Source organism: Acyrthosiphon pisum, chromosome A3 (assembly GCF_005508785.2).
Source record: "Acyrthosiphon pisum isolate AL4f chromosome A3, pea_aphid_22Mar2018_4r6ur, whole genome shotgun sequence".
Classification (NCBI taxonomy): domain Eukaryota; kingdom Metazoa; phylum Arthropoda; class Insecta; order Hemiptera; family Aphididae; genus Acyrthosiphon; species Acyrthosiphon pisum.
The window spans coordinates 38,971,061-38,997,192 of NC_042496.1; the positions used below are offsets into that span (position 1 = coordinate 38,971,061).

Here is a 26,132-nt window from a genome sequence, read left to right on the forward strand (position 1 = left end):
GCGTATAGTCCCATATAATCTTAAATTTACATTCGAATAGTTCTAACGTGCCGCCGTTTTACCTGTTCAGTGACTCTCCCATTGATTACCTACATCGTGCAGGGACCGTCGTCAAAACACTCAAAACACCTAAACAATATAATACCCAAGATCACTGAACTGAATATTCAGTTCAGACCTTGAAAACGAAGTGACTATATTATTATAATAAATGAAAAAAATAAAAATACACTATTTTTATACATAGGTATAATATCATTGAGTATATATTATTATTATTGTGTACTCAATGATAATGTGAAGGGTTAATGGAAACGGCGTCAATCATTTATTATTGTTGCGGTATTATATTAATTTTATTATTTGGTACAAAAAAAACATCCTGCACCTTAAAATACCGGTATTATTACCTATATATTATGTATATACTATATTAGGTATATACTACATAAACAGTGCTCACTATCATTTTAACCTTTAATATTGAATTTACGGCGTGCAGCCACCACTGGGTGTCTTTCCCCTCCCGTCAATCAAATCTCATCAAATGTACTTATTGTATAACATTTAAATACAGATTACAAATATATAAATTTTATTCAGTAAAAAAAAAAAAAATAATAACATCGAATTTATTCTGTAAATTCTGATTTTAGGAATTTGTATTTATATAAGTAGGTAGGTACTTGAAAACCATGTTTCTTATTATACTAAGATTTTTCATACAATTTAAGGAATGCCCTATGACGATTTATAAACCTTTTTTTTTTAATTATAGTAGGCACCTATACATACCTTCTTATTTCCTGTAAATTTATATTTCGTATAATATCATACAATAAAATTTAAATAATTTACTAAATATACCTGTATACAATAATTATAAAATATATCTCATTACTCATTATATTACGAATAATTTAATAATTTAATTTCTTTAAAATTTAAAGTCAAAATATGATTATAGTATAGTGTGGGGGTCGCTCACATTTTCCAACAAGTGAGCTACATTAACATTTTTAAGTATAGGTATCTGGTGATCTACTACTGTTTGTTTAGGTATACAGTATAATATACCTATTTCCGTATATTATTAATTATATTATTACATGCATCATAATAATAATATGTTTATTGTTTAGGTAATAATATTCTTTCATTATTTCCCCATCGGAAAATTGGATATTTTTCTTCACTTAGAAAAAAATACTTTCCTTTAGGTACATATAAAGTGTAAAGGTGTGTTCAAGTTTTAAACTTTAAAAATACGCAAGTTATCAACAGTATAATTAGTTTTTAATAAGATTGACTAATATTCCTCTAAAAATTAACTGGTTGATGACCCTTGGTATAGTGCAGGAGAGATCATCATTCAATAATTTTTAAGGCCTAAATTTGAAAACTGGAATTTGTTCACAAATAAATCAAAATAACTGATTTCGGTAAACACCAATGAACCAAAAAGATAAATTACAACATCAGAATACGTATAATATATTAACAGTTTTTACTTTTTTTCTTGTCTGCAGGCCGCCATTTGATTACACTGGTATAATGTATATTAATATACTGTATGACGAAAGAAAGGCTAAGCATAGTAAATGAAAAGAAGGTAGGTATACAGTAACAATTATTTTTCATTATAAATTACTATAGATATATATTTTATATTAATTAAGCTAGGCTGTTTTATGTTACATATTATATATGACTTGTTAAATTAATATATTATATTGATCATTTTTATTTTGTATACAACTGGGTACAATATAATATTGTATTATTTGATAACATTTTAGTGATTAAGACATTAATTAGTAATCGTTGTTCACTTGTTCAGGACACTAGACACTGCATCAATCGTTTACATAATATTTATTTATTTAAACGACCACCGTAGCATATTTGTATAACAAGCTTAATAAAGAGTTTGTGAGAAAGATTCGAAGGTATCCTTCTTAGCTCCACCTGAGTCGTGGGTACGCCACTTCGTATATAATATAGGTTATTAAATATTTATTATATAATATAATGTAATTAGCATATAGCTGGCAGTGGCATATTTAGTATTTTTTGTAGGGGGCGGATGACAAGAATTTTAGCTTACAGATTACGATTTAATAATTATAATATAATAATAGACACGTATTTAAAGAGCTATGGGGGCGGATTTGTCCCCATATCCGCCCCCGTAAATACGCCCCTGAAAGCTGGTATAATAATTATTAATAGGTATATTCAGTTTTTGATACAGTCATTTTTAAGTAATTAAAATCGAAAAATTAGTTATGGTTAATACAGTTATGGTTCGATAACGTAAAAACGAAGATAATGAGTGAGCGAGTTTATTTTTAGTCGAATATAAAAATTGTAAAGTTATTTTTTTCTTATATAAAATAGAGTTTTGTATAGTTTATAGTATAATGTATATATACAGAGGTACTTTAAACTTTTATTTCTTATTGTTGGGTAAATCCCTTGGCTCTCTAGGGAGCTTATATTTCATGATTTTAGATTCAAAAAGTATATATAAAAGTTGGTTGTGTGTACGAATTATTATTGACTCAATTTGCTCACCTCGGTCCTCTCGAATACCATTATCAATTACGTATTTCATATATATAATACATTTTGTCAACTTTTGTTATTGAGTGTAAAAAAATATACAACATAATATTGTTAATTATTATTATCAAGTCCAATCATCCATATAATATTTCATTTTTAATTATTGTTGCTATTCTTTTTTCAATAATTTATAATAAAACTTGTATTATTATTGTTACATCTTTTACAGATCAGCCGTACCTATAGGTACGACATTATTTACTAAATGACAACTGTAGAGTTTTGGATACCTTATACTTATAAATTATAATCTATATTATATTTATGGAAGTAGATGATATTATTATTTATTATAAAAGGGTTTTTAAGAATGCGCTATTAAATATCAAATATATATTGCCATTTACCAGCCGTATCCTAATTTCGTCTGTATTAAGGATGTGTTATTATAACACATTTTTTATAATACGGACAACTGCAATTGAATACGCGTAAACCAAGTTAATAAGAGATCCCGGATTCCTTTATGTTCCAATATCACTAGATTTTCGTACGCATATCGACTTTGTCTCTGGTAAAGCGCTACGTGTTCTCGGATTTATTAGGAGACACTTTTCAAACTTTGATAACCCAAAATGCCTTTCTATACTCTACAACTCTCATATATAAGCACTTTTGGTCTCCTTACACGATTAGTAACACTCAGAGACTTTGCAGAGTCCAAAACCGCTTCTCATGCTTCGCAGAACACAGGCTCAATGTAGCGCATCCTCCACACGATTACAGAATCATTAATGACATAGGTTTAATTGCGCAGAATTCAATCCACTTTCTGAACGTCGCATTATTTCTAGCTGTTGTTCTATTCAGGCATTGATTGATAGCAACATCGACACACTTCGAACACTGGAACAACTTATTTGCATCTCTGGTAATACTCGTAATAAAGATTTATTTTACATTCCATTGGGGCGTAGCAATTTAGGGAGAAATGCTCTCCTTGTAAGAATGATGTCTATATTTAATAATTATCAATAATTTCTCACTTAAAAACATTTATCATTTTTATTCATGTATGACACATAAACGTTTTATTATGACAGTTTTACGTATATTTATTGCATCATATTACTTTTTTGTATAATTTTCAAATCTGAAATCGTAGATATTATTATTGTTGCCGGTGTTGAAGTAATAATCCTATTGGCTATTAGATTTTCATAATATCGATATCATGCGAAAATGCATGTATCGTTTTTGTGTACACAGTACAATAAATATTACCTATACCTACCAATACAATGCCGTTGTTTTTTTTTTTGGATAAATATTAGTATGACAAAACAAACTACATTATGTCGGTGCTTTTAAAAACTCTTAAGTATCATCATAACTCGAACGGTTGACCCAATTATACATTTATACGCATACAATATGCAAGCATGCCGCTTACCTAGCTGCCTATATAAAACTATGGGATGCAACGTTGTCATATTTTCAAAATATATAAAATTAGTAGGTATACAAATATAAAATTGTATACAAGTAAATAAGTTTAATTATTATTATTTTCAAACTTGAAATCAATGCTTTCAATAATTTCCACATCAATATTATAACGAGAGAAAATACCAATGTAAATACGTTATCACAAGAGTTAAAGAATAGAAAGTATAAATTATAGTTAATTATGCACATTAAAACGTAGGTAGACATTATGCCATTATACCTACTCGTTGCTATGAAAATGATAATCTGACTAATATGTGATTCTTTTGTTTCTAACCTATATTTTATTAGGGTAAATTATCTTTTAATTTTTACGAGCCATAAGCTATTATGTTATACGTTGCAATATTACACTTACCTTACTCGCAGTATCCTTTATGCAAAAATATTTATATATTCAATAAAATCACAATTTTACCATAGAAATAATTTATGTAAATTAAACAAAAAAATAAATGGTATATAGCTCTGTGTACTCAATATACATAGGTAGACTCAGAGGCGCCGAACACGTGTGGCTAGAGGAGTATACTTCAGAACCTTTTTAGATGGTGGGCGGATGGGTGGCCAGGTGGGTGGATGACTGCTTGACATATTATAGATATTATAATATAATATAGTGAAAATACTAAATAGTATAGGTATATAGAATATTACAGAGAATAGGTAGACATACAGTATACTTGCTATTTAATTACTTTACTAATTAACTAAGTTCAGTTGGTAAATCTCAGTGTTGAATGCGCAGTAGCAGCAGTATATGCACTATGCACCGACCCTATAGGAGTGGCAATGCATATTAAAGAACCCTGCGTACCAGCCAACCATTCTACCACCACCCACCTCATAATAAAAACAGGTATTATGATAGTAACACACGGGTGACGGGTAACTAAATGTACCTATTTTTAAACTATTTGAAACTATTTAGGTACGTAGAAGAAAAACAATATTTCAAAGAGAAAAAAGTAGGCAAGTTGATAACGATCAGGTGTATAATAGGTGTCTATAGAGAGTCATTGCAATGGATGTAAATTTTAAATTTTTGATATACCTAAAACCATTGTATACGAAAAACGATTCTGAGGGAAGACGGTCTGTTAGCCTATAATATATAATATTAACTAAGTATCTAAGTATATATTTGATAATATTATTGTGATTAAAGTTATTAAAGTTTCAAATAATTAAAATTCTTTAAATATCTAAGTTCGTCTAAATTTGAATTTAACAGGTCTATAAAAAAACTGTGTTCATATACTTTATAGATTTTTTAGTTACAATATGAACTACTTACGTATGGAACATTAAAACTTATAAGTAGGGTATACATATGTACATATTCCCTAAAATTGTTATATTATATGTTCATAGTCAATATTTATATAAACATATATTATTGAATTATTTTGTGATAAACTTATAAATTATAACATAATATTATTTCTATCGGTAATCAATTGACAATAACAAGTATAATTACATATCTATAGGATATTATTGCTTATAACTTTACCTATAAGCAACTATTACCTAAACCTAATATTAATGTCATCGGTTCTTTATCGACAATTTCGTCTTACTACAACAGTTCATTATTTAATATAACAAATTATTTAAATTCGTGAAAGTGTTTTCATTTAAAATTTAATTACTTTATTGTACTCATAACGGTAGGCATATAGGCTGTAATGGACGTAAGCAAAATGTACGACTGTTCAACTAAAGGATTTATACAATACTTAACCTTGTAGATAAAGAAAAAATCTTTAAAATTACATTATTTGCCAACTTGAACGGTTGGTTGAATATTAAATTAAATAAAACTATTATAAATCGTAGGTTAAAATAAAAAATAAAATATAAAGAGTTTAAGAATTATAGTATTGTATTTTAACAAATTAATAACACTTCAGAAATGTTGAAGTTTCTATGTGATTGGATAATTTTTCATAGAAATTCGCTAGGTACCTATAGTCGATATACCTAAAACCTAGATTTCCAAAAACATGTTAAAGTATTTTACATCTTTATCTTCAACAATTATTGATCCCATAAACGGAATACGTAATTATTATATATTTATAATCACGTCATGTTTTTTGGGTGGCTTCGCATCGCTTATGTGCAATAATATACGCCGTTTAACCATCAAGCGATAACATATTTTTGTATGTATATCAGTGTTAAGTGTCAACAGTTAACACGTGTACAACGTACGTAATAGGTACCTTATTGATAAATAATTTATGTCCATATAATGTCTAGGTATATCTTATATTATATTATGAAACTATGCGAGGTATATAGTACCTATTGTAGTAGTCAGCGGTAGGTAGTAAAGTCTTAAATAGGTTATTTCAGGAAAGAAATCAATCCGTTCTTAGAGTATAATCATATAAAAAGTAAATTTCTTAGGTATTTAAAATTATTTGAATCGTATTCGGTACCTATAACTTAAAAGCACATACACTACATTTTCATAAGCTCACTACATAAATAAATATAAGACATATTTTTATGTAATTAAACATTTTTTTTTAAATTGTATTCATCATTTTTATCGATAATATTCTATATTATTAAATAATATTATGAATTATGATTGATCATACCAGCCCACGTAAACAAAGTATTTTGAATGCACATACTTTAAATTTTAGTTAGCAGCAGAAAATGTATTTTAATTTCGTTCTAAAGAGTTCATATATTATAATATATAGGGACCTGTATAAAAAGAATGTTTATTGCATCTCATTATAATTGTATTAGACAATATAGAGATATTGATATATTATTTACAATCATAAAAATATATATTATGCTGAGATTTTCATATTTATACATACAGATAAATATTATACTATAGTGAAACAAGATATAGTTATAAACCTATTGGCTATTATAAAAAAAATTTGATTTATAATTTATACTTTAGTTGTGACAATATAATTATTATATAATATAGTGGGTATACTAATATGTATATTATAATAATATAATATAGTATACACTATAACTACATAATATAATATAATATATGAAAGATAAGGGTAGTTTAAAACGACGTGTGTGTTATATCCTGTCGTCACCACTATATTATAGAAATTACAAATAAACGGAAAATAAAATAAAATATTATTTCATGTGTCGGTATATTTTGGTTTTTGTTATGTCCATACTCCATAGGCCATAACTCATATAAGTCTATATCGGTTATTTAAATCCGTTTATAAAAGACTGCCCGTTTAAGTGTTATAAATTATAACAAAAGGTTGGTTCAGTTTCATAAATGCTTTTTAAAAATATTTTCGAAACAGTATTACACCGTTAAATTTTTATACAAAATAAAGAGTTTTGAAAATTTGATGTTTGCTTTGCTTTTTAAATTATATTGTTACAATTTTAAATATTTTTTTTTATAAGACTAAAATATTTAACACAATTCATGAAGGCATAAAATACAATATTACAACTGCAGCATGCAGCAGGTAAAAAATAAAAAAAAGTATCTCAAAATGGTATTTAGTTAATAAATTAAAAATAATTAAAACACTAAAACATCTTGACAAAATAGAATATTTTCAAAAATTATTTTTATTATATTATATAAACCTATATAGGTGGGTATTTGCCTAAAATATTAAAATATTTCCTTTTTATAACTGCATTTTATAATATGTAAAGCGTATAGTATACCTATAATAATATGCTACAATTTGTTCATACTACAATATAAACATCACACATGTATGTTGTAATATTGTATAATATATAATGTAATATTAAAAAAATGTTATTATTGTTATTATAGGTTATTCGACAATTTGTTCATAATTAGTACAATAGGCCGAAGAGATAGAATATAATTTTTATAAACATGCATGTACTATCCAATACGGCGGTAAATCAATTCAATTTTTAATAATAATTACCAAAATGTAGTTATAGTTATACCTATTATAGGAATATATATAAATATAGATATAATATCTTATCGATGTTATTTCTTGATATTTCTTTTAATTATTTTTTAATTGTAATTAAGTGTCTATAAATGTAATGTATTATCTATAAATGCTTGAGCACTATATATTATATGAAATAATTCATTAAAGCATATCTTTAATTATTCAATACAATAATTTCTACACTCATCTTCATGTAATATATGTTCCTATTAAAAATATTACCCAAAGGTCATTGTTGCCATGTGTTTAATTAATAAAAAAAAAATTATTTATTCCACTATATAAAATAATATAATATACTCCATATTTGATATTATATTATAATATATTAATAGGTATAGCCCATGCACTACCTCACAGAGCTGTTAACTAGTTGACAAATCATTAAATTAGAGCTCATTCTATGGTGCTGGCGTCATAACTTTTGCTGAGTGCGATCTTTATAGCTTCAAATTGCTACCTTAACTTGTTTATAGTTCAATATAAATGCATTAATCGCTCCTTATTTGATTAACATCTTCAAATCTGTCCAATACACTCTACCTATGTCCTATATACATTAAACATTATACACTATATGTACTCTTATTAGTGGCCATGTAGACTACAGTTAATATCTATATAATAAAATAACTAGTACAATCAGTATACACCCCTAATTCCTTACTCGTTCCGCAAGAACATCTCATCTTCCATAGTACAAGTAATGGGGTGTAAAAATAAATTAATCAAAATCTATACTGCTCTTTCATTCTTATATTATCAGAAAAAAATGCACCTATAGATATATCTCTTATTCATAATAAACTAGTTTCTAAAAGTTACAACTCCACAATGAATCTGTATTATACCATTGATTATATTAGGTATTCTCAAAAGTGGGTAAATTAACTAGTTAAAAAGTTAATATTAAGTTTTTTTATTTTTTTTTTATTTTACACAATGATATATACAATCTGTACAATTATGCACAATTAGCATATTTGATAAGGGTTTCGATAATACATGAGTACGTGAGTAAGAAGCCACCCACTAATGGCACTTAACGAGTCACGGCACCAGCTCCTATTTAATCTACGCCTGGGGTTGCCAGGTAATGTTTGGATGGATAGGTTTTTAATGAGTGGGTTTTGGTGTGTTTGCAGACGGGTATGAAAGATTTTGTAGAAACGTATAGCTTCTTCTGTCACGGTTTTAATTAACAGGTCATTATGTATAGTGTAATTCGAAACATAGGGTGGAGCATTAGTAATTTTACGAAGAGCAATATTTTAAAATTGTTAAATTTTGTTAGTATTGGACACTTTTGCTGTACCCCATAGTTGGAGACCATATGTCCATAGAGGTTTGAGTAATGTTTTATACATAAGAACTTTAATTTTTAAACTGGAGTGTTTGTTATTTGTGAGTAGCGTTCGTAGTTTGCGAAAACGGGCGTTTAAGGCAAGTCTTTTTATACGGATATGGCTATTCCAAGTGAGGCGCTTATCCAAGTTAAGTCCAAGATATCTAACTGAGTCAGATGTGGGAATAAATATTAAGTTAAAAATGTTTTTAACTTTTAACTTAATTAGGTATAGTTATTTAAGTTTCTAACCAAATTATGAATTTAACGAGTTTAATTAACAGTTAAAATACCTTATTAGTTTTCCTCAGTCGATTTAATAATAATCTATCAAGTTATTATATTGTTTTGAACTTTTCATTTTTATTTTTATATACTTATACTAAAATATTAATATACAAATTAAAACAACCCGCAATACTATGATGATACAAACATATATCTGTTATTTTTCTTGACAAAATAGTTTTGTAGACATATTATATAATATATATTAGTAGATTATAGATACCCAGACATAATATTATATATGACTTTAAATTGCTAATTTCAAACACTGTACAATACCATTAAAGTTCAGTAAAATTGTTTATATTACAATTAGAAAGAACGCAGTGATCCACATACTAATTTAAAAAAAATAGATTAACATAATTTGTATATTTTAGAAATTTTCATCCGACTATTATCAAATCGGACTTTTTGATCACACGATATTTTAAATTTATACCAGAACTGCAAACATATTGCCATATATTGAAAATAATATAACGAGAATTAATAGTAAAACATAATTTTCTAAAATACATAATAGATAATATAATTTATATATAATGGATAAATAAGAAAATAATCAAAAAACGTATGCGGTTCGAATTTGTTGAAAAATTATTAATTAGCATATTATAGCCATTCTATATGGGTATTGATACATAATACACAAAATATATATTATTATTCATACATTTATATAGGTAACGTGTAAATGAAATATAATGCTTCTGTTGTCATTTTGGATATATTATTAATATTATTTACAATGTTTGTACACAATAATTGTTGTAATCTTGTATTTACTCTCTCGGGTTCTATTTCACGCGTTTAGTACTATTTTTGCCATATCAACCATAATTTGTTCTCAAAATTTTACCATATCAGCTCCCGCATGTTAACAAGACTTAAAATCAAAATATTCAATACTTTATCAGTAAGTTAATTACTGTAATGTAATATCATATTTTAATTTTGTGAATTTAATAATTTGTATTTTTTTAAACTTGTTGTGATGAAGAGATTTGTTCGTAGGTACCTACTACTACATAAATACAATTTCATCAAGATATAGGTACGATTATAAAGTAAAGCCCGTTATATTGAATTATATAATTATTATATAATTATTTAATTATATATTATAAATATAATTCAATATAACGGGTTTTACTTCATAATCGTATATATATGGATATTAAGGTCCAGCCGCATTACAACTAGGACGCACTAAAAATTAGTCTCTAAATGCGATTCGGTTGTTATTATTAACTTGTTGTGGATTTTCTAATCTTTTTTAAATCTGTCAAGGGTAAAAATTTGGTCGTACCAGCAGAATCGTCTGCGCAGGAGTTTGGGAAAAAACGTCGTCGAAATATAATCGACAAATTAGACGAAAACGGACGGAAATTCAGAGAAACGTGTTGAAGGATACGCCGCAGCGCACCAGATAACACTTAAATATTTTGAATCTATAGCAATAATAACGATAGAATACAATCGGGCGGCAGGTACCTGGCCCACCTGGGTTACAATGGGCTTACCGAGAAATCGGCGGCGGCACACCGTCAGGTCTTTCCGCGGACGGCGAACAACAAAAACGGAAACGACAAAACTCGCGCGCCCGGGCCGCCGCAGTCGCCGTCGCGTACGTACGTTCGACGACGGCGGCGGACATATTATTTTTTACGCGGAAGCGCGGCGGGTCACGACCACCGAGGCGCCGGTCGCGCCGCGATTGGCCGGCGCGCGTCCCGGCGGGAGTGGTCCGAGTACGCCCGTCACGTCCCGCCGCCGCCGCCCCCGACGGTACTCGCACACGAATGCCGTCCGCGCGCCACGCTCGACCGCACCTCATCAGTCGTAATCGATCGCGTGTCTAAATAATATTAAGTACACACTTCCACGCACGCACACACACACACACACTCGTACGCGTAATAATATTATAATATCAACGCTTGCTTACACGTACAACTACAGGTACGTACGACGCACACGCACACGCACGCATTCGTCTGTCACACCTCGAAATATAAGTCTGCTGTATTATTTTTTTTTCATCTTTCTCTTAGGTACGTTCACAATTATTATTTTTCTGGTATTATAATATTGTGTTGTACGCTCTCGAAACCCGCGCGGCGCAGCACACACTCGACGACCGCGACCGCGACGACGACGACGACCGCGACGGTTACGTGCGAATCCGTTTTATTATATTTACGCGACAGGTTAGGTTAACGTAATACCGGGTTACGGGACGATACATATTACAATTAATATTATATTGAACGCCTCAGCTAAATAATAAATACTTACGCGAGTGTAAATATGCGCTTGGACATATGTCCTACTGCAGCAGTGCCGGTGCATCAGTTCGTTTCCGCATCGTTCGTTTGTTGAGTAATAACATAGTATTGCGTCGGAACAAGCGCATTCGTATCATATCGTATGAAAACGATTTGATAATGTTCGCCGCGACTCGCTAACCATCGCGATCCTACGGGCGACGAGATGCTCGCGTATTATTCCGTCTATAATTATTGTAATGAAGGTACGTCATCGGTAACGCGCCTCATCCGACCATAATTACAATATCATAATCGTACATGATCTACGTCTGGGACCACCTGCAGATGAAATTTTCGCTGTACATAACTATATAATATAATAGGTATCTGTAGTGAATTGCTAAATAATATTATTTTACAATCGTCGCCGTGTACGATATAATATTATATAGAAGACTGAACCAGGTGACGAAAATGCGGCGGGCGACCTGCTCGTGAAAACCCGCTGCAGGCCGACGAAAAATGAACGAATCGGTGACCGTGTGCAGCAGACAACAGGGACCGTCGTATCATCACCACCACGGCCATCACGTAGTAGTCATGCCGGCGCAGTGCAACGGTGACGAGTGCGCGGCAGAACCACAACCGGCCACCGTGGCCGGTTCGTGGACGGCATACGGCCATCAGCCCGCGGCGGTCGCCGCCGGTTACCATCAACATCACCACCACCATCATCTGCAACAGCAGCAGCAGCAGCAGCAACATCAACAGCAGCAACAGGACCATCACCTCCATCATCCGCATCAGGGAATGCCCACGGTACCGCCGCCGCCGCAGTCGTTGATGCACCAACACCATCACCATCAGCCGGTGGACGGTGGCGGTTACGCCGCGTGGCCGACGGCGGTCGTGTACAACAAGAGGCGGCCGTCTTACGCGGACGACGTGCAAGCGTACCATCACGCGCACCACCACGCGCCGCCGCCACCACCGCCGCCCCCGCACCATCAGCCGGCCGGCGCCGCGGCCACTTTGCAGGCCGTCGCGGCCTACAACCCGACGGCCGTGACGGCCTCGACGGCCACGTGCTCGTCGCCCGGCACGTCGTTGGATGAACCGTCGTCCGCGGCCGCTGCGGCGGCTGCTGCTTACCAAACTGCCAACGATTACAAGTACTGGCCACCCGTACAGCAGCAACCGTCGCCCACCGGCACAGGACGCGTGAGTCCGTACGGTTGGATGAAGAGAGTCGAGTACCAAGACCGTCCACAACCTGGTAAGTAAAATATATCAATAATTACATAGTACATTTGATGTTATATTCAGTGGCGTGGCGAGTTGAAAATTTTCTATGGGCAAGTTACAAATATCCCAAGTATTAATGCATAATAATGTATTAATATAATATAACTAATTATATTTCAGATCATTATTGACCACCTATTGAGCATATTATTATTATATTACATTTACCAAGCGACCCACCGGCTACCACCCACCCCTCTATTTAAGAAAAATCTCAAAGGCAATTTCCGCTGGAATTACCGTTCACCACGCCACTGATTATATTAAATTAAAGCAAAGTACGTTTTTCCCGCCAAACTCGTTTAACCAACTTTTTCCATTCACGCAGCAATATTTTCTTTAACAAAATATTATGTTATTTATATTAGGTACAACAGTTATTATTAAATTGTTTTGCGTTCGAATATACCAATTTAGACTTCCCATGCTATATTTAACATGTAATTTAATACCTAACAATTATTTGTTCGTCGAGTCGTTTATAATAATAAAATATTTTATTGACTATACTACGGACTGTAAAAGTATCTTTATGTGCCGCAGAATTTTAAATTAATCAATTAATAGGATATCTATTTTGTATTACAGATAATATTATTAAATATTTAAAAGTTGAAGTTTTCTAAAATTCTTAAAACTGTAATACAAAATAAACTATTTCTTTTAAAAGTACACATATGATTTAAAATAATATTCAGTTTATGTTTATTTATACATATTGTTTCTATACTTAGAAATTAAATTAAACTTTGGTTATTTCTATATTTGATTTGATATGTATATAATATTATCATAGCTACATAAATATTTAATAATTCTCTTTCTTCGGGACCACGAGTGAGAATTAATGTTCATGATCTCATTTTGTGTAGAAAAATTTGTCATATTATTTTAGAAGTACCTATATCTATTAAAGGACGTGCATTTTGATAATGATCTTAAATGTATAAATAAATACAATAAAGATTTTTAAAATACAAACACTAAACTACATATTTTTGATTGTAGAGAAGCATCTTTAGCTACTAGCTACAAGCCCAAAAAGTGTCAATTTTGCTATGGTTTTTTTGTTGATTTTCAATCTCTAGAAATAGTGATATTGGTATACCTAATAGCTATAGGAGCGTTCTCGTGAATATAGTAGACATTTAACGTATTTTGCATTGCACTAAAATAAATTAAATAAGAAATTATGCTTATAATAAACTTAAACTATTAATACAATTTTGCGATGGTAAATTATTATATATTGTATCACACATACACATTATTTTGTGTTCAAATAGGCGCCCTACAATTAATAATTGTAGTATAGTCAACCATATCATAAATTAATAATAGGTACATACAAAACACTTTATAGTACTTTACAGTTATAACACTAATATATTATGTGGGATATGGCCTACCATGGGGTAAGGATTTACTATAATCGTACGAAACACATACACAGAGGTGTTTAAGGGTACTATATATGTAGGTAGGTTAGTATAGGTATATTTATTTACATATATTGTACATATTACATTATTAACTATTAATTGGTGTGTCTAAAGTTGAGTGAAAAATTCTCGGCACGTCGTGTTTAAATAAATGTATATACAATACTTTATGAATTATACGCAACTATTTACTATATACCTATACTTACTACCTAGGTATATTACAGGTGTGTGCGAGTCGTCGTGACTTGACATAAGTATACTCATGCATATTAATACGCTCACGAGATAAAATTAAAAAATAATAGTTATTGTAAACGAGTGTTGCGCGTGCAGATCGTATGTGTACCGCGTGCATGATAGGTAAATATACAGTTTAGTATATCTATTAATTTTGGGGGTAAAAAACAGTATTTTGTTGTTCAAAACAATTTTATTTTGTTTGAAAACGATGTTTCCAACGACATTCATTTTATTTTTGGTTGAAGGTATTTTGTCATTAAAAATAATGTAAAACAGAATTGCTTACACAGGTATTTATTCTTATTATTATAACAAAACATATTAATTATAAACAAAACTATACAATATACATTTAAAATTATTTTTATCTTTCTTGCGTATTAATGGACTTTTTATGACTTCAAATGATGCACTTAAGTCTAATATTATGTTCTACTGTTTTTGAAAACACTCGGATATTATAGAGACATTAGTATTCTAAATATAGTTTTTTTAGAGATATAAATAGAGTACCTAGGTACTGTAGTAAAAACCATTATAATACATTAGGTACAATGTACATGTAATGAGTAAAAATAATGCAATTTTGAAAATGTTGTGAATACGGTCTTTAAACAATTCTATAATTTCATTAGTCATTAATAAAATTGACTCGAAGTTTTAGTAGATAATCAACGAGGATCTATACGTAATTTATCACATATTGAATATGTTAGATATTGATATTTGTATGATCTAATATTATTTTCATTTTTAAATGAGAGAACCAAAAAAAAATTATTTTAAACACAATAATATATAATCGCCTGTATGTTAATAATACAATATTATGTTATTAATATTACTTCATACTATTTTAAACATATATTTCAAAGGTAGGTTAAAAGGAAGGGAACTACAGTTATGTATGTAGCTGTGCATTTTTATACTAGTAATCAGAATATTCTAATTTCTCCTTTGTCGACAGAAAGTGTTTTCAGGTCTGATATACTGAAATGTCAGGTACTCAGCTGATACTGGCATTTACATGAATTTATTAAATTTAAATTGTTTTTGATCAGAAAATGTACAAGTTTATACAACTGCAGGCTGCAGCATGCAGGTATATAGTATAAATTATAGGTAAATGTATGACAGTATACTTATATTGATATTCACCCCCTCCGAGAATAATAGAGACCGTTATGGCGTCTATAATATATTTTATTGCTTTTTTTTTATTTATTATAATTATAAAATGTTTCGGTACACCTGATGCTATTACAAGTATTATGTTTTACATTAAATTATATTAAATACATAGATTAATAATGATAATGATAATAATGCGTGCATGTTAGTGGAAAATTGTATTGTATTAAAAACTAAAATATAGGCTATAATGCTATATATATATATATATATATATATATATATATCATACATCACAATTTATTATTAAAACATTAATTTTTTTTTTAACACACACCACTATATTATAAACTTATACATTACAATATTAAAACAAATTTATTGCATTATATTGTCATTACTATGTTGGGTAAAACTTTTTCATTGCCTATTTAAAAGTTAAAACTATCACAATTTAATTCATAGTGAACAATCGAGCGTATTCACAATATTTCTTAAATTGTGTTAGTATTTAAACTTTAAATACTAACTATATGAAAATTATAATGAACAATGCGTGATGTGTTTTATGAACTGCATAAACCTATAATTTAACGGCTTCACTACACTATTATTTTAGCTATTTTGGGTTCGTCCTGTTTTACTAAAATAATTGAATATATTATATTATGCGAAATTAAATCATTATATTATAAATCTCTAAACGTCTTGTGATTTCTTTATTTGGTAAATATTGTATTATTATACAATATATATGATATTAATATGCTAATATCTATGTAAATTGTTATCAAAATTCAAAAAAAAAAATAACATAAATGTATACTATATTGTAAACAGTATAAAAGAAATAGTTTCATGCTAGATAAATAACTCTGATCGCGTTTAGCAATGAATCAATTTAAAATACAATATTAATTAACTAGTCTTTTTAGTCAATTTAAATAACCACCCACCAAACAATGCATATAAAATTATTATTCTTTAAATTACATCTATTTAAACAATACTGTTGGACGAATAATTATAATTATTTATAACTTATTATAATGCTACGATTTTCGTTTTCTAATATATTATTTTTCTGTTGTACCTATTTATAAATATATACATAACATGTAGGTAAAATTAATTTTATCAATTGATTCCGGTTATTCTATTATTACATTTCGAATATACCCACTTCTTTGTACTATATTATTGTACCTACAGGTATACTTATAATGATTAATGATGGGGACAGCGATCCTCTACTACTAGATCTTTTTTGGTGTATAACAAAATTATAATAAGGGCTACAAATCTACAACTCATTTGTCCACATTTACCTTTTTTACTGCCCATTTACGCACAAAAACACAACTCATTTGTGCACAATTTACGAATAATAGAAACCTTCTTCCAAAGAAATTTATCCACGTGTATAGTGTACCTAACCTGCGTTTCTCTAAATTTTCAAATTGGTCATTACTGATGGTGGAAAATGATTATGTACCTACTCATACAACATTTTTCTTCAGCCTAGCTTAGTACTATCTGCAGTTTAATCATATTCTGGTGTCATAGACTTGTGGGCTAAAAAATGTTTCGCGAGCTGTTTAATATTGATATATTTTCGATATACAGATATTCTGTTGAAATGCATTATGACGAATTAAAGAAATATTACGTAGGTACCTAACCTATAGAATAATATAGTTTTAAGAAATTGACCCAAAATATGGTCTGTTAGAGTGAATATAAACCGATTGGGCGAGTGTTTATTCAACAAAAATTACCGTTTGCGCAAATATGTATGAATATACAGATAAATTAATTTATATAAGTTCCTATTGAAAAAATAAAGACATATAAAATATATAATAGATAACTAATAATGAATTCTTAATTTAAAAAAATATGTCGTTAAATAGTAATATACAGTAAACATTAATAAACATTTTGCAATTACTAAAACAAAATCATAGTATACGATATACCGTGTAATAAAAATAATTAATGATGAACTATATTTTTAAAAACGTTCGCATCAAAGTCACCAGGTTTTCACTTTATGCAGATAAATATAATTTCACTCACCCGAACGGTATAAATGCGATAGTCGCCCAAACTATTAATTTTTTGGTCAAAATTATTACTCTCGACCACCACCCGTTTTAACATCACAGCTGTCGGTAAATTGATTTATCCGATATCCGCGTAAATACCTCTGTATAATATTATAGTAATAATATATAGGTATATACTATATTATAATATTATATAAGTATGCAGACATTATACTATTTCGTTATTCACGCGTTTGTAGTTATTCTAATATAGTATTGTAATATTAATATACATGTTATACATATTCTAACACAATAAATGCCATATAAACTGCTGCACAATACACGCCCGTATATCCGAACTATTTGATATTATTATTATATTATTATTATGTTGCTATCACGTCTGCGCGCATAAAATATACAAAACCTGTGAAAAAAGCCTACCACATTAACATTATATTGCAGTAATAACGACCGAAACGCATGTGCGCGCATCAACACGAGGATGATGCTCACTTTTCGAAAAAGCCGCTTATTTGGGTGTCGTCGGCGACTGTTTATATTAAATATATATAATATTATATATCAACACTATAATGTAATACGTATAAAACGATATATTATATTTTTGTATTATACGGTCGCGTGATGTTGACTCGCATTATGGATTATTATTGTTCACGACGCGTCCGAGGTTGTGAGACGAGAAAGAAAAAAATGTCGAGACCAAAAGGATTTACTATTGGGGGGGGGGGGGGGAGCAAAAAAAAATGTCGGCGATTCCGGAGCCATCCGATGGGTGAGGCGGCAACGCCGTTTGTCGTTAAACGAGGGCGCGCACGCGTGACATTATTATAATTTATACCCGTTTCCCCGATAAAAATCACGAAGCCGTCCGTAGGACTTATTCTAAGGATTTTTTTCTACTGCCCAAAGAATGTTTAGGATATTATGAAGTGATGACGGTGTCTGCGATATGGGCGATTTGCGGGGGTTCGCAGAGTATCTATAAGTATAAGTAGAGCTGTAGAGGTAATTTTTTGAAACCGCATAATAAGTACCTATTTATTTTACCGGAAGGAACATAATATGTACCTATATTTTATGATATATAATTTAATTTCAACTGTGGCCCTTTAAGTATTCGTGAAGTCACCAGTGTCAACCGATATGGCCTTTTGCAGGTATATCGCCTATATTGTACCGCGCGATATACAAGCCGAAAAATAACGTCGACTATTTGAACCTACAGGTATTCCTCTACAGATGTGATATAATATATATACATATATATATATATCACGGGGTGTATGTACCGTGAGTCAGTTGAAACTTGGAGACATGATTTCGAGCCTTTATTTATGCCCTGAACGCAACATGTTCGTCAGTGGCGTTATGAATGGTAATTTCAGAGGCAATTGCCCTTAAGATTTTTTCTTAAATAGAGGGGTGAGTTCCTTGGCAAATGTAATATGATATACTCAATATGTAGTCAATAATGATCTGAAATATAATTAGTTGTATTATATACTGATACAGTATTATGCATTAATATTTGGGATATTTGTAACTTGCCTCCGGGCTCCGGACAATAAATTTTTAGTTCGCCACGCCACTGCGTCTGTACCTACTCTGCAGACCACTATAGTAGTGCCGAATCTTGGACGTCACTAGGCGCGGAGGGATCGCAATTAATATAATATTGTATTATAGTAGCTATATATATCATACACAATATCATCATTGGCGCATCATAATATTATGTCAAAGACGTGTAATGGCTTCGGGTCGTTTTTGTGTGTCTTCAGACGTCGGACGGGTCACCGCGCGACGGAGAAAGCCTGTCGCTTCCTTTAAAGCATTATTATTATTTTTATTATGTTGTACACGCACGCGTTTTACGTTGACGGCGGTGGACACGCCGGACTCGCACGCACGCGCACGAAACTCTGCAGTCAAGAAGGAGATAATATTATTATTATTATTATTATAATGTAAGGAGCAGAGACCCGAAGAAAGCGTACACATGTTATTGTTGTACACAATATATTATTATGTTGTGCAACACTTGTAAATCATCCGGGCGGAGAGGAAAAAAAAAGGTTCCGATGAATCGTCCGTCAAAAGAGACCGACTTGTTTGAACTGCGCGGCGGCCTTCTTTGTCGCCCTCACGGCGCGCCGATCCCTCGTCGGGGAGATCCTTATATACTCTAGTCACCCATCATGTACACTGTAGTCACCCACGTACATACTGCATATATATATATATATATATACACACTATGTACCTATTTAGGTATATACGCCCGTAGCTCCACGTCCTTATGTGCGTCACGTATATGGTACCTAAATAATATGTCACCGTGTTCTATATATCGAATACCAATGTATATATTATATACACATAAATAGTACACATTAATACTCTTATTACGATAGTATAGTACCTATAGGTATATATATAAGTCGTAGTGCGCTATATATAGTACCTAATATTATTATGTTATAATGTACGAGTGCGAGTACGGATAAACAGGCTACGACTACCTAAATAATATATACATAATATAACATACGTCATTATATTATGTAGTACACGTGACCGGGTGAATGGTGATGGTCATAATACGGGTTGTTGCGGCACGGCGTTTGGCGTTTTCCTTGAAACGATGATACGTTTGGAATTTTTTTCCAACCCCCGATGGGTGAAATTTATGTGGCGTTTACCGCTCTGTGTGCGGCGACAAATAACACGCGCACGTATACGACAATAATATACACAACACACGGCAGCGCCACCCACTGTGACGTTGTCGGTTTGAGTGTGTCACACCGACATTATAGAGGTATAATATTATCTATATTATTGTGTTGTGATGGCGCGGTAGTATTGATGTAGTCGTGACAAGATTTAGTTACAAAATTATATCATATGATATTTATAGTATTTTTAATGGACAGATAAATTCAATCATAGCTATTTATGATATATGATTATTAGTAATGCCTCAATTAAATGCTGTAGGTTTGCAGCGCTCTGCACTCGGGTCGAGTTGATAAACGTTTTTGAAAAAATAACAAAATTATTGTCTATACTCTATACAATCATGTCGATTAGTATTTTTGAACCGATAACTTTACTAAACTATCAATACCTAAATGTATATATACCTATACAGGCATACAGCTGTTGCTTGACAAAATAATTTTAATAATCAACAATTTTTATATTAATGGACTGTATTATTTATTTCACGAGTGCGTAGCGGACAACTGGACGACAACGACTGTCAACTTGATAGACCAAGAATTATTGATAACAATATAAGCTTTTAGGTATAAGGTGTTCACGCCGTAACAATAATTAAAAATATCTTGCAATAATGAAATATAACTGTAAATAAGTGCTTATATACTTATTAAATTTTTAATAAAAAAATTTGGTTTACGGCCCACTCAAAATTTTAAATGTTTATTTACGTATGTTGTTTCTTTCGAAATAATTGTTTTATATAGAATAATATTATATTATATATTATTTTTAAGTGCATATAAATTGTTTTCGGTGCATATTTGGTTTGTTTTTAGTGCATATATAAATCCGGGATCTAGTTTTAAATAATATTATTACATTTAAATCACGCACATAGGTATGTATACTTATAGTATATACTTCGCCACGTAGGTACAATAAATAATTTATGCGCTCGCCACAAATTAGCTAAGCAATCCATTACCGTTAAGCGCACGTCTGACGTACGCCCGTCATAATAATATCGTTATGCGTGTATATAACTTGTTTATCGTGTTGAGATATTTTATGTGTAAAATATGCGTTTAATGTCGTGCACGACATAGCTGGTGTAAGTCGAAAACATTGAGCCAGCGTATACTACTTCAAGTAATGGTATACTTATAGAAAATTCTACGCGGAGTGAATTTTATTTTTATTCCCTCGATTGTCGTAAAAATTGTAATTTTAGATAAGAAATTCTAGAAAATCCAGTATTGCTACTGTGCGACGTGAATTTTCCTCCGTGCCCGTACTTCTGTCCTATACCTATGGATATATACGACACTGTAGCCATGACACGTTAATGATCTGTAAAACATGTTTACGATGCGCTCGGTTATTCACGTATACCTATATTATGTACCTATATATTACGCCTGTACCCAGATATTTATGTTCGCCTTGACTATCAAACCTCACTAGAAGTCGAAACGAGAGGAGAATACATTTATATTTATGATTATCGAATTTTATTTAAAGCTATAAGGCGATTTTGAAATTTTTTATACACGTACCTTTATACCTATACACATAACATAATTAATATATTATTGCTTTTACGATGCAAGTCAATTAAATACATAATAATATAAATCCAACATATTACACCTTTTATCAGATTTATTATATTATGCAGATTTAGTATTCTGTATTACACATAATTACATTTTTGTATCTGGATAGGTAGATATATATATATATATATTTTGTTATTTGTTTATATATTATGCACTACAGGTGTACTTATACTGTACGTGTCATCTAGCTATACGTACCTATTTCGAGTCAAGTTGCTGGCTAATGAAATTATGATACAAGTATTTTTTTTTTAAATCATATTTTTTAAACAAATTTAAAATTTCTAAATAATGAAAGACCTTTTATATTTTATCACAAAATGGGATGATGAGGTTGAATATATAGATGAATAGTTGTCGAATAGAGAAATATACCTATAGTTGTACACTTGTACCTTATATTATATTATAAACGCATATAGGTACTTAATAGTATATATTTTTTTTTACTCAATTCTGCCAATAATAATAAATTAAATATGATAAAGTGTAGGTATTGGATTTTTTTTATATTATAACCTACCTATATAGATATGTTTTCGGGTTGGACACAACTTTTTTTTCTAATCAATTTTTTACGTTATGCATTGTTTATTGCCATAGAAACGCAAATCAATAAATATTAAACTAAAAACCAATCCATAATATTCTCAATTCATTAATCAATACAAGAAAATGTAGCATGCTACTAGATTTTTTCCACTGCATTTACCCAAAAACATCAATGATATATATTAACATAGTAACAAAAGGTTTTAGCCTTTCAAGCCCCTACGAATAATATTTTTTGGATTGCAAAAAAAACAATTAAAATCGTTATTTTTAATTTTAATATCAATTTTGTCGACATTTGAACTTGCGATAAATTACTATAAAAAAATTATCCATTTATATTTATGAGAGTATTTGGTTTCTGTTAATTAACCATATGTACCTATCTGTATACCTATACATAAATATTGAACAATAAAAAATAAACTAAAGTGATAATGCTATGATTGCATAATATAATATCATGATATTTATGAAAAAAAATACATGATTCACATTATAAAGAATCCTCCCACTTATGGAGCTCCGAAATTAGTAGGCATAGGTATATTTTATCTATTATTTAATTACTCAGTCCGTGATCTAGCTGGTTTTCACCCATATTCCTATGCATGTTTAGTTCTAATACCTATATATATAGGTATACGTTATACGCATTATATTACATATTGTATATATCATATTGCTTTTGAAAGCGCCTGCTGTAATTCTATCGAAACCTTTTATTTCGTTAAGCGAGTAGCAAATTAATCTAAATTGTCAACACTTATCCGAGTTTATATAATATAGGCTTGCTATATACTATGTGCATTCGTCAGACTATTAATATAGAACAATTAGACTCTGACCTCTGCAGGGAGATATTTAATATATTTTATAGTGCAGGCTGACTTCTTGTCAACTAAGAAGTGTTCAGCGTACATTTTAGCGGTTTGATTTCTCCCCCTCATGATTACTCTCCTGCAGTGTTTGGCACATCGTCTACGCTATTCTTTTCTTTGGTAGATCCTATAGAAATGAATCTATTATTTAATTTATATTAAAAATGTACTTCATGAAAAAATCGATCATTTTACGTAACAATCAAAAATTAATTTTAAAGCACCTTCTTGCATCACATTTCACATCCCAATAGAAATTCTTATTATGACAAAAACAAATCTCTGCTCCGACGTATATGCTTAAGCTAATTAGGAGGGGTCCTTTTTTATCTTAAAAAATTAAATTGTTTTCTACTCAATTATTAATTTACATCAACTTGAATAGTATTACCTACTTATATTGTTAATTTATAAAAACTACAGTTGGTATGACGTTTACCGCGTTATACTTACTAAAAAAATAACTAACAAAAAATACTTAATTATTATACCTAGTAAAGTTAACATTATCAAATAGCCAATAATCTAATATATATAATAAATAAAAAGCCGTCGCAAGTGGGTCACCGTAATAGATGGTGTTAAATTTGAAGTCAATGATATACTCGAATATCATTGTATAAGAAAAACGATTTTGAGCGAAAACGGTCAGTCAGCCTATGATATATTACTATATACTTAAGTATATTTGATGATATTATTGTAAATAAAGTAATTTATTTCAATATTTGTGCGGACCTTGTTTTAAATTTTCAACCAAAATCATTTTAAAATTTTATCAATTTTGTCTATAAAAAAACTTATAAGGAATCTTAGATTTAAAAAGAAAAAATATTTTGAATTTCTAACTCAAAATAATTTTCACATTTTCGTGATTTTTACGTCTTTTGTCAAAATTTGAATTTTGAATGCTTATTAAAAAATATTGTGTCTATATATTTTTAATATTTGTCAACTGCTATTGTGACAATATATCAGGAACCTTGCATTACATTTTCAAGCTTTTTTTTATCCAACAAATAAAATTTTATTGATATTTATAGAAAAAAAACTAAAAAAATTTAAAACTGAAAATGTCCGTAAACAGCTCAAAAAAAGTCAAATTATTTTCAAAATTTTATCGTATGTAGAAAATGCTAATTTAAACATTCAGTGAAATTTTCAAGTATCTACAGTTATTCGTTTTTGAATAACAACAAAATAACCAAATTACTTCATGAGAAATCGAGTGAATATCCAATATTGTAAAAATATGAATTTCAAACGATGATAAAAATTTAATTTGATTTGCTTGTAGACATTTTTTTTTGATTAAGATAGACAATCTTATGAGTGATCTTGTATTACATTTTCAAATCTTAGATTTAAAAAGAAAATTTTTTATGAATTTCTAAATCAAAATATTTTGCAAATTTTCGTAATTTTTACGTATTTTGTCAATATTTGAACTTCAAATGCTTATAGAAAATAATTGTGACTATGGATTTTTAATTTTTTTCATTTGCTTTTGAAACAATATACTAGGAGCCTTCTATTAAATTTTCAAGCTTTTTTAACCATCAAATACAATTTTATTGATATTTATAGAAAGAAAACTAAAAAAAATGGAAATTGAAAATGTCCGTAAACAGCTCAAAATATTTGGAAAATGTTATGGTGTTTAGAAAATGCTAATATAAACATTCAGTCAAAATTTCATGTAGGTACCTACGGTCATTTGTTTAAGAGTTGCACCAAAAACCAAAATCGATTTTCTCGAAAACAGATTTTGCGTAAAAATTCCCGTTTTTCCTTAATTTTTCTTATGTTTTTCACGTTGCTTTTGAAAACTACTGGAAATTTTTTACTTTTGACCCCCCAAAGTACCAACTAGATTCACTTTCCTATCAGAAAAGATACTGTTGAAGAAAATCTAAGCATTTTTACTGTTTTAAAAAGTAATGACAGACACAATAGAAAAAAAATTTAAAAAAAAAATACATCATTGTAAAATCAATACATTCATCGCTCCGCTCACAATCTAAAAGACTATAATAAATTTGGAAACTGAAAATGTTCCTAAACAGTTCAAAACAAATAAAAATATTTTGAAAATGTTATCTTGTATAGAAAATGTGAATATTATAAACAACCAGTGAAAATTTCATAAATATACGTTAATTTGTTTTAGAGTTACACCAAAAACCAAAATCGATTTTGA

At 30.0% G+C, this 26,132-nt stretch overlaps 1 protein-coding gene across 1 annotated transcript in view; it reads left to right on the forward strand.

Annotated features, from left to right (window-relative positions):
- Positions 1-11,489: 11,489 nt before the first annotated feature.
- The window catches only part of LOC100574453 (homeobox protein CDX-2), a 40,133-nt gene continuing 25,490 nt past the window's right edge, over positions 11,490-26,132 (forward strand). The window contains exon 1 of the mRNA XM_003244354.4: positions 11,490-13,230. Coding sequence (XP_003244402.1) covers positions 12,477-13,230 — 754 coding nt within the window. The 5' untranslated portion in view covers positions 11,490-12,476. The remainder of the gene's footprint in view (positions 13,231-26,132) is intronic.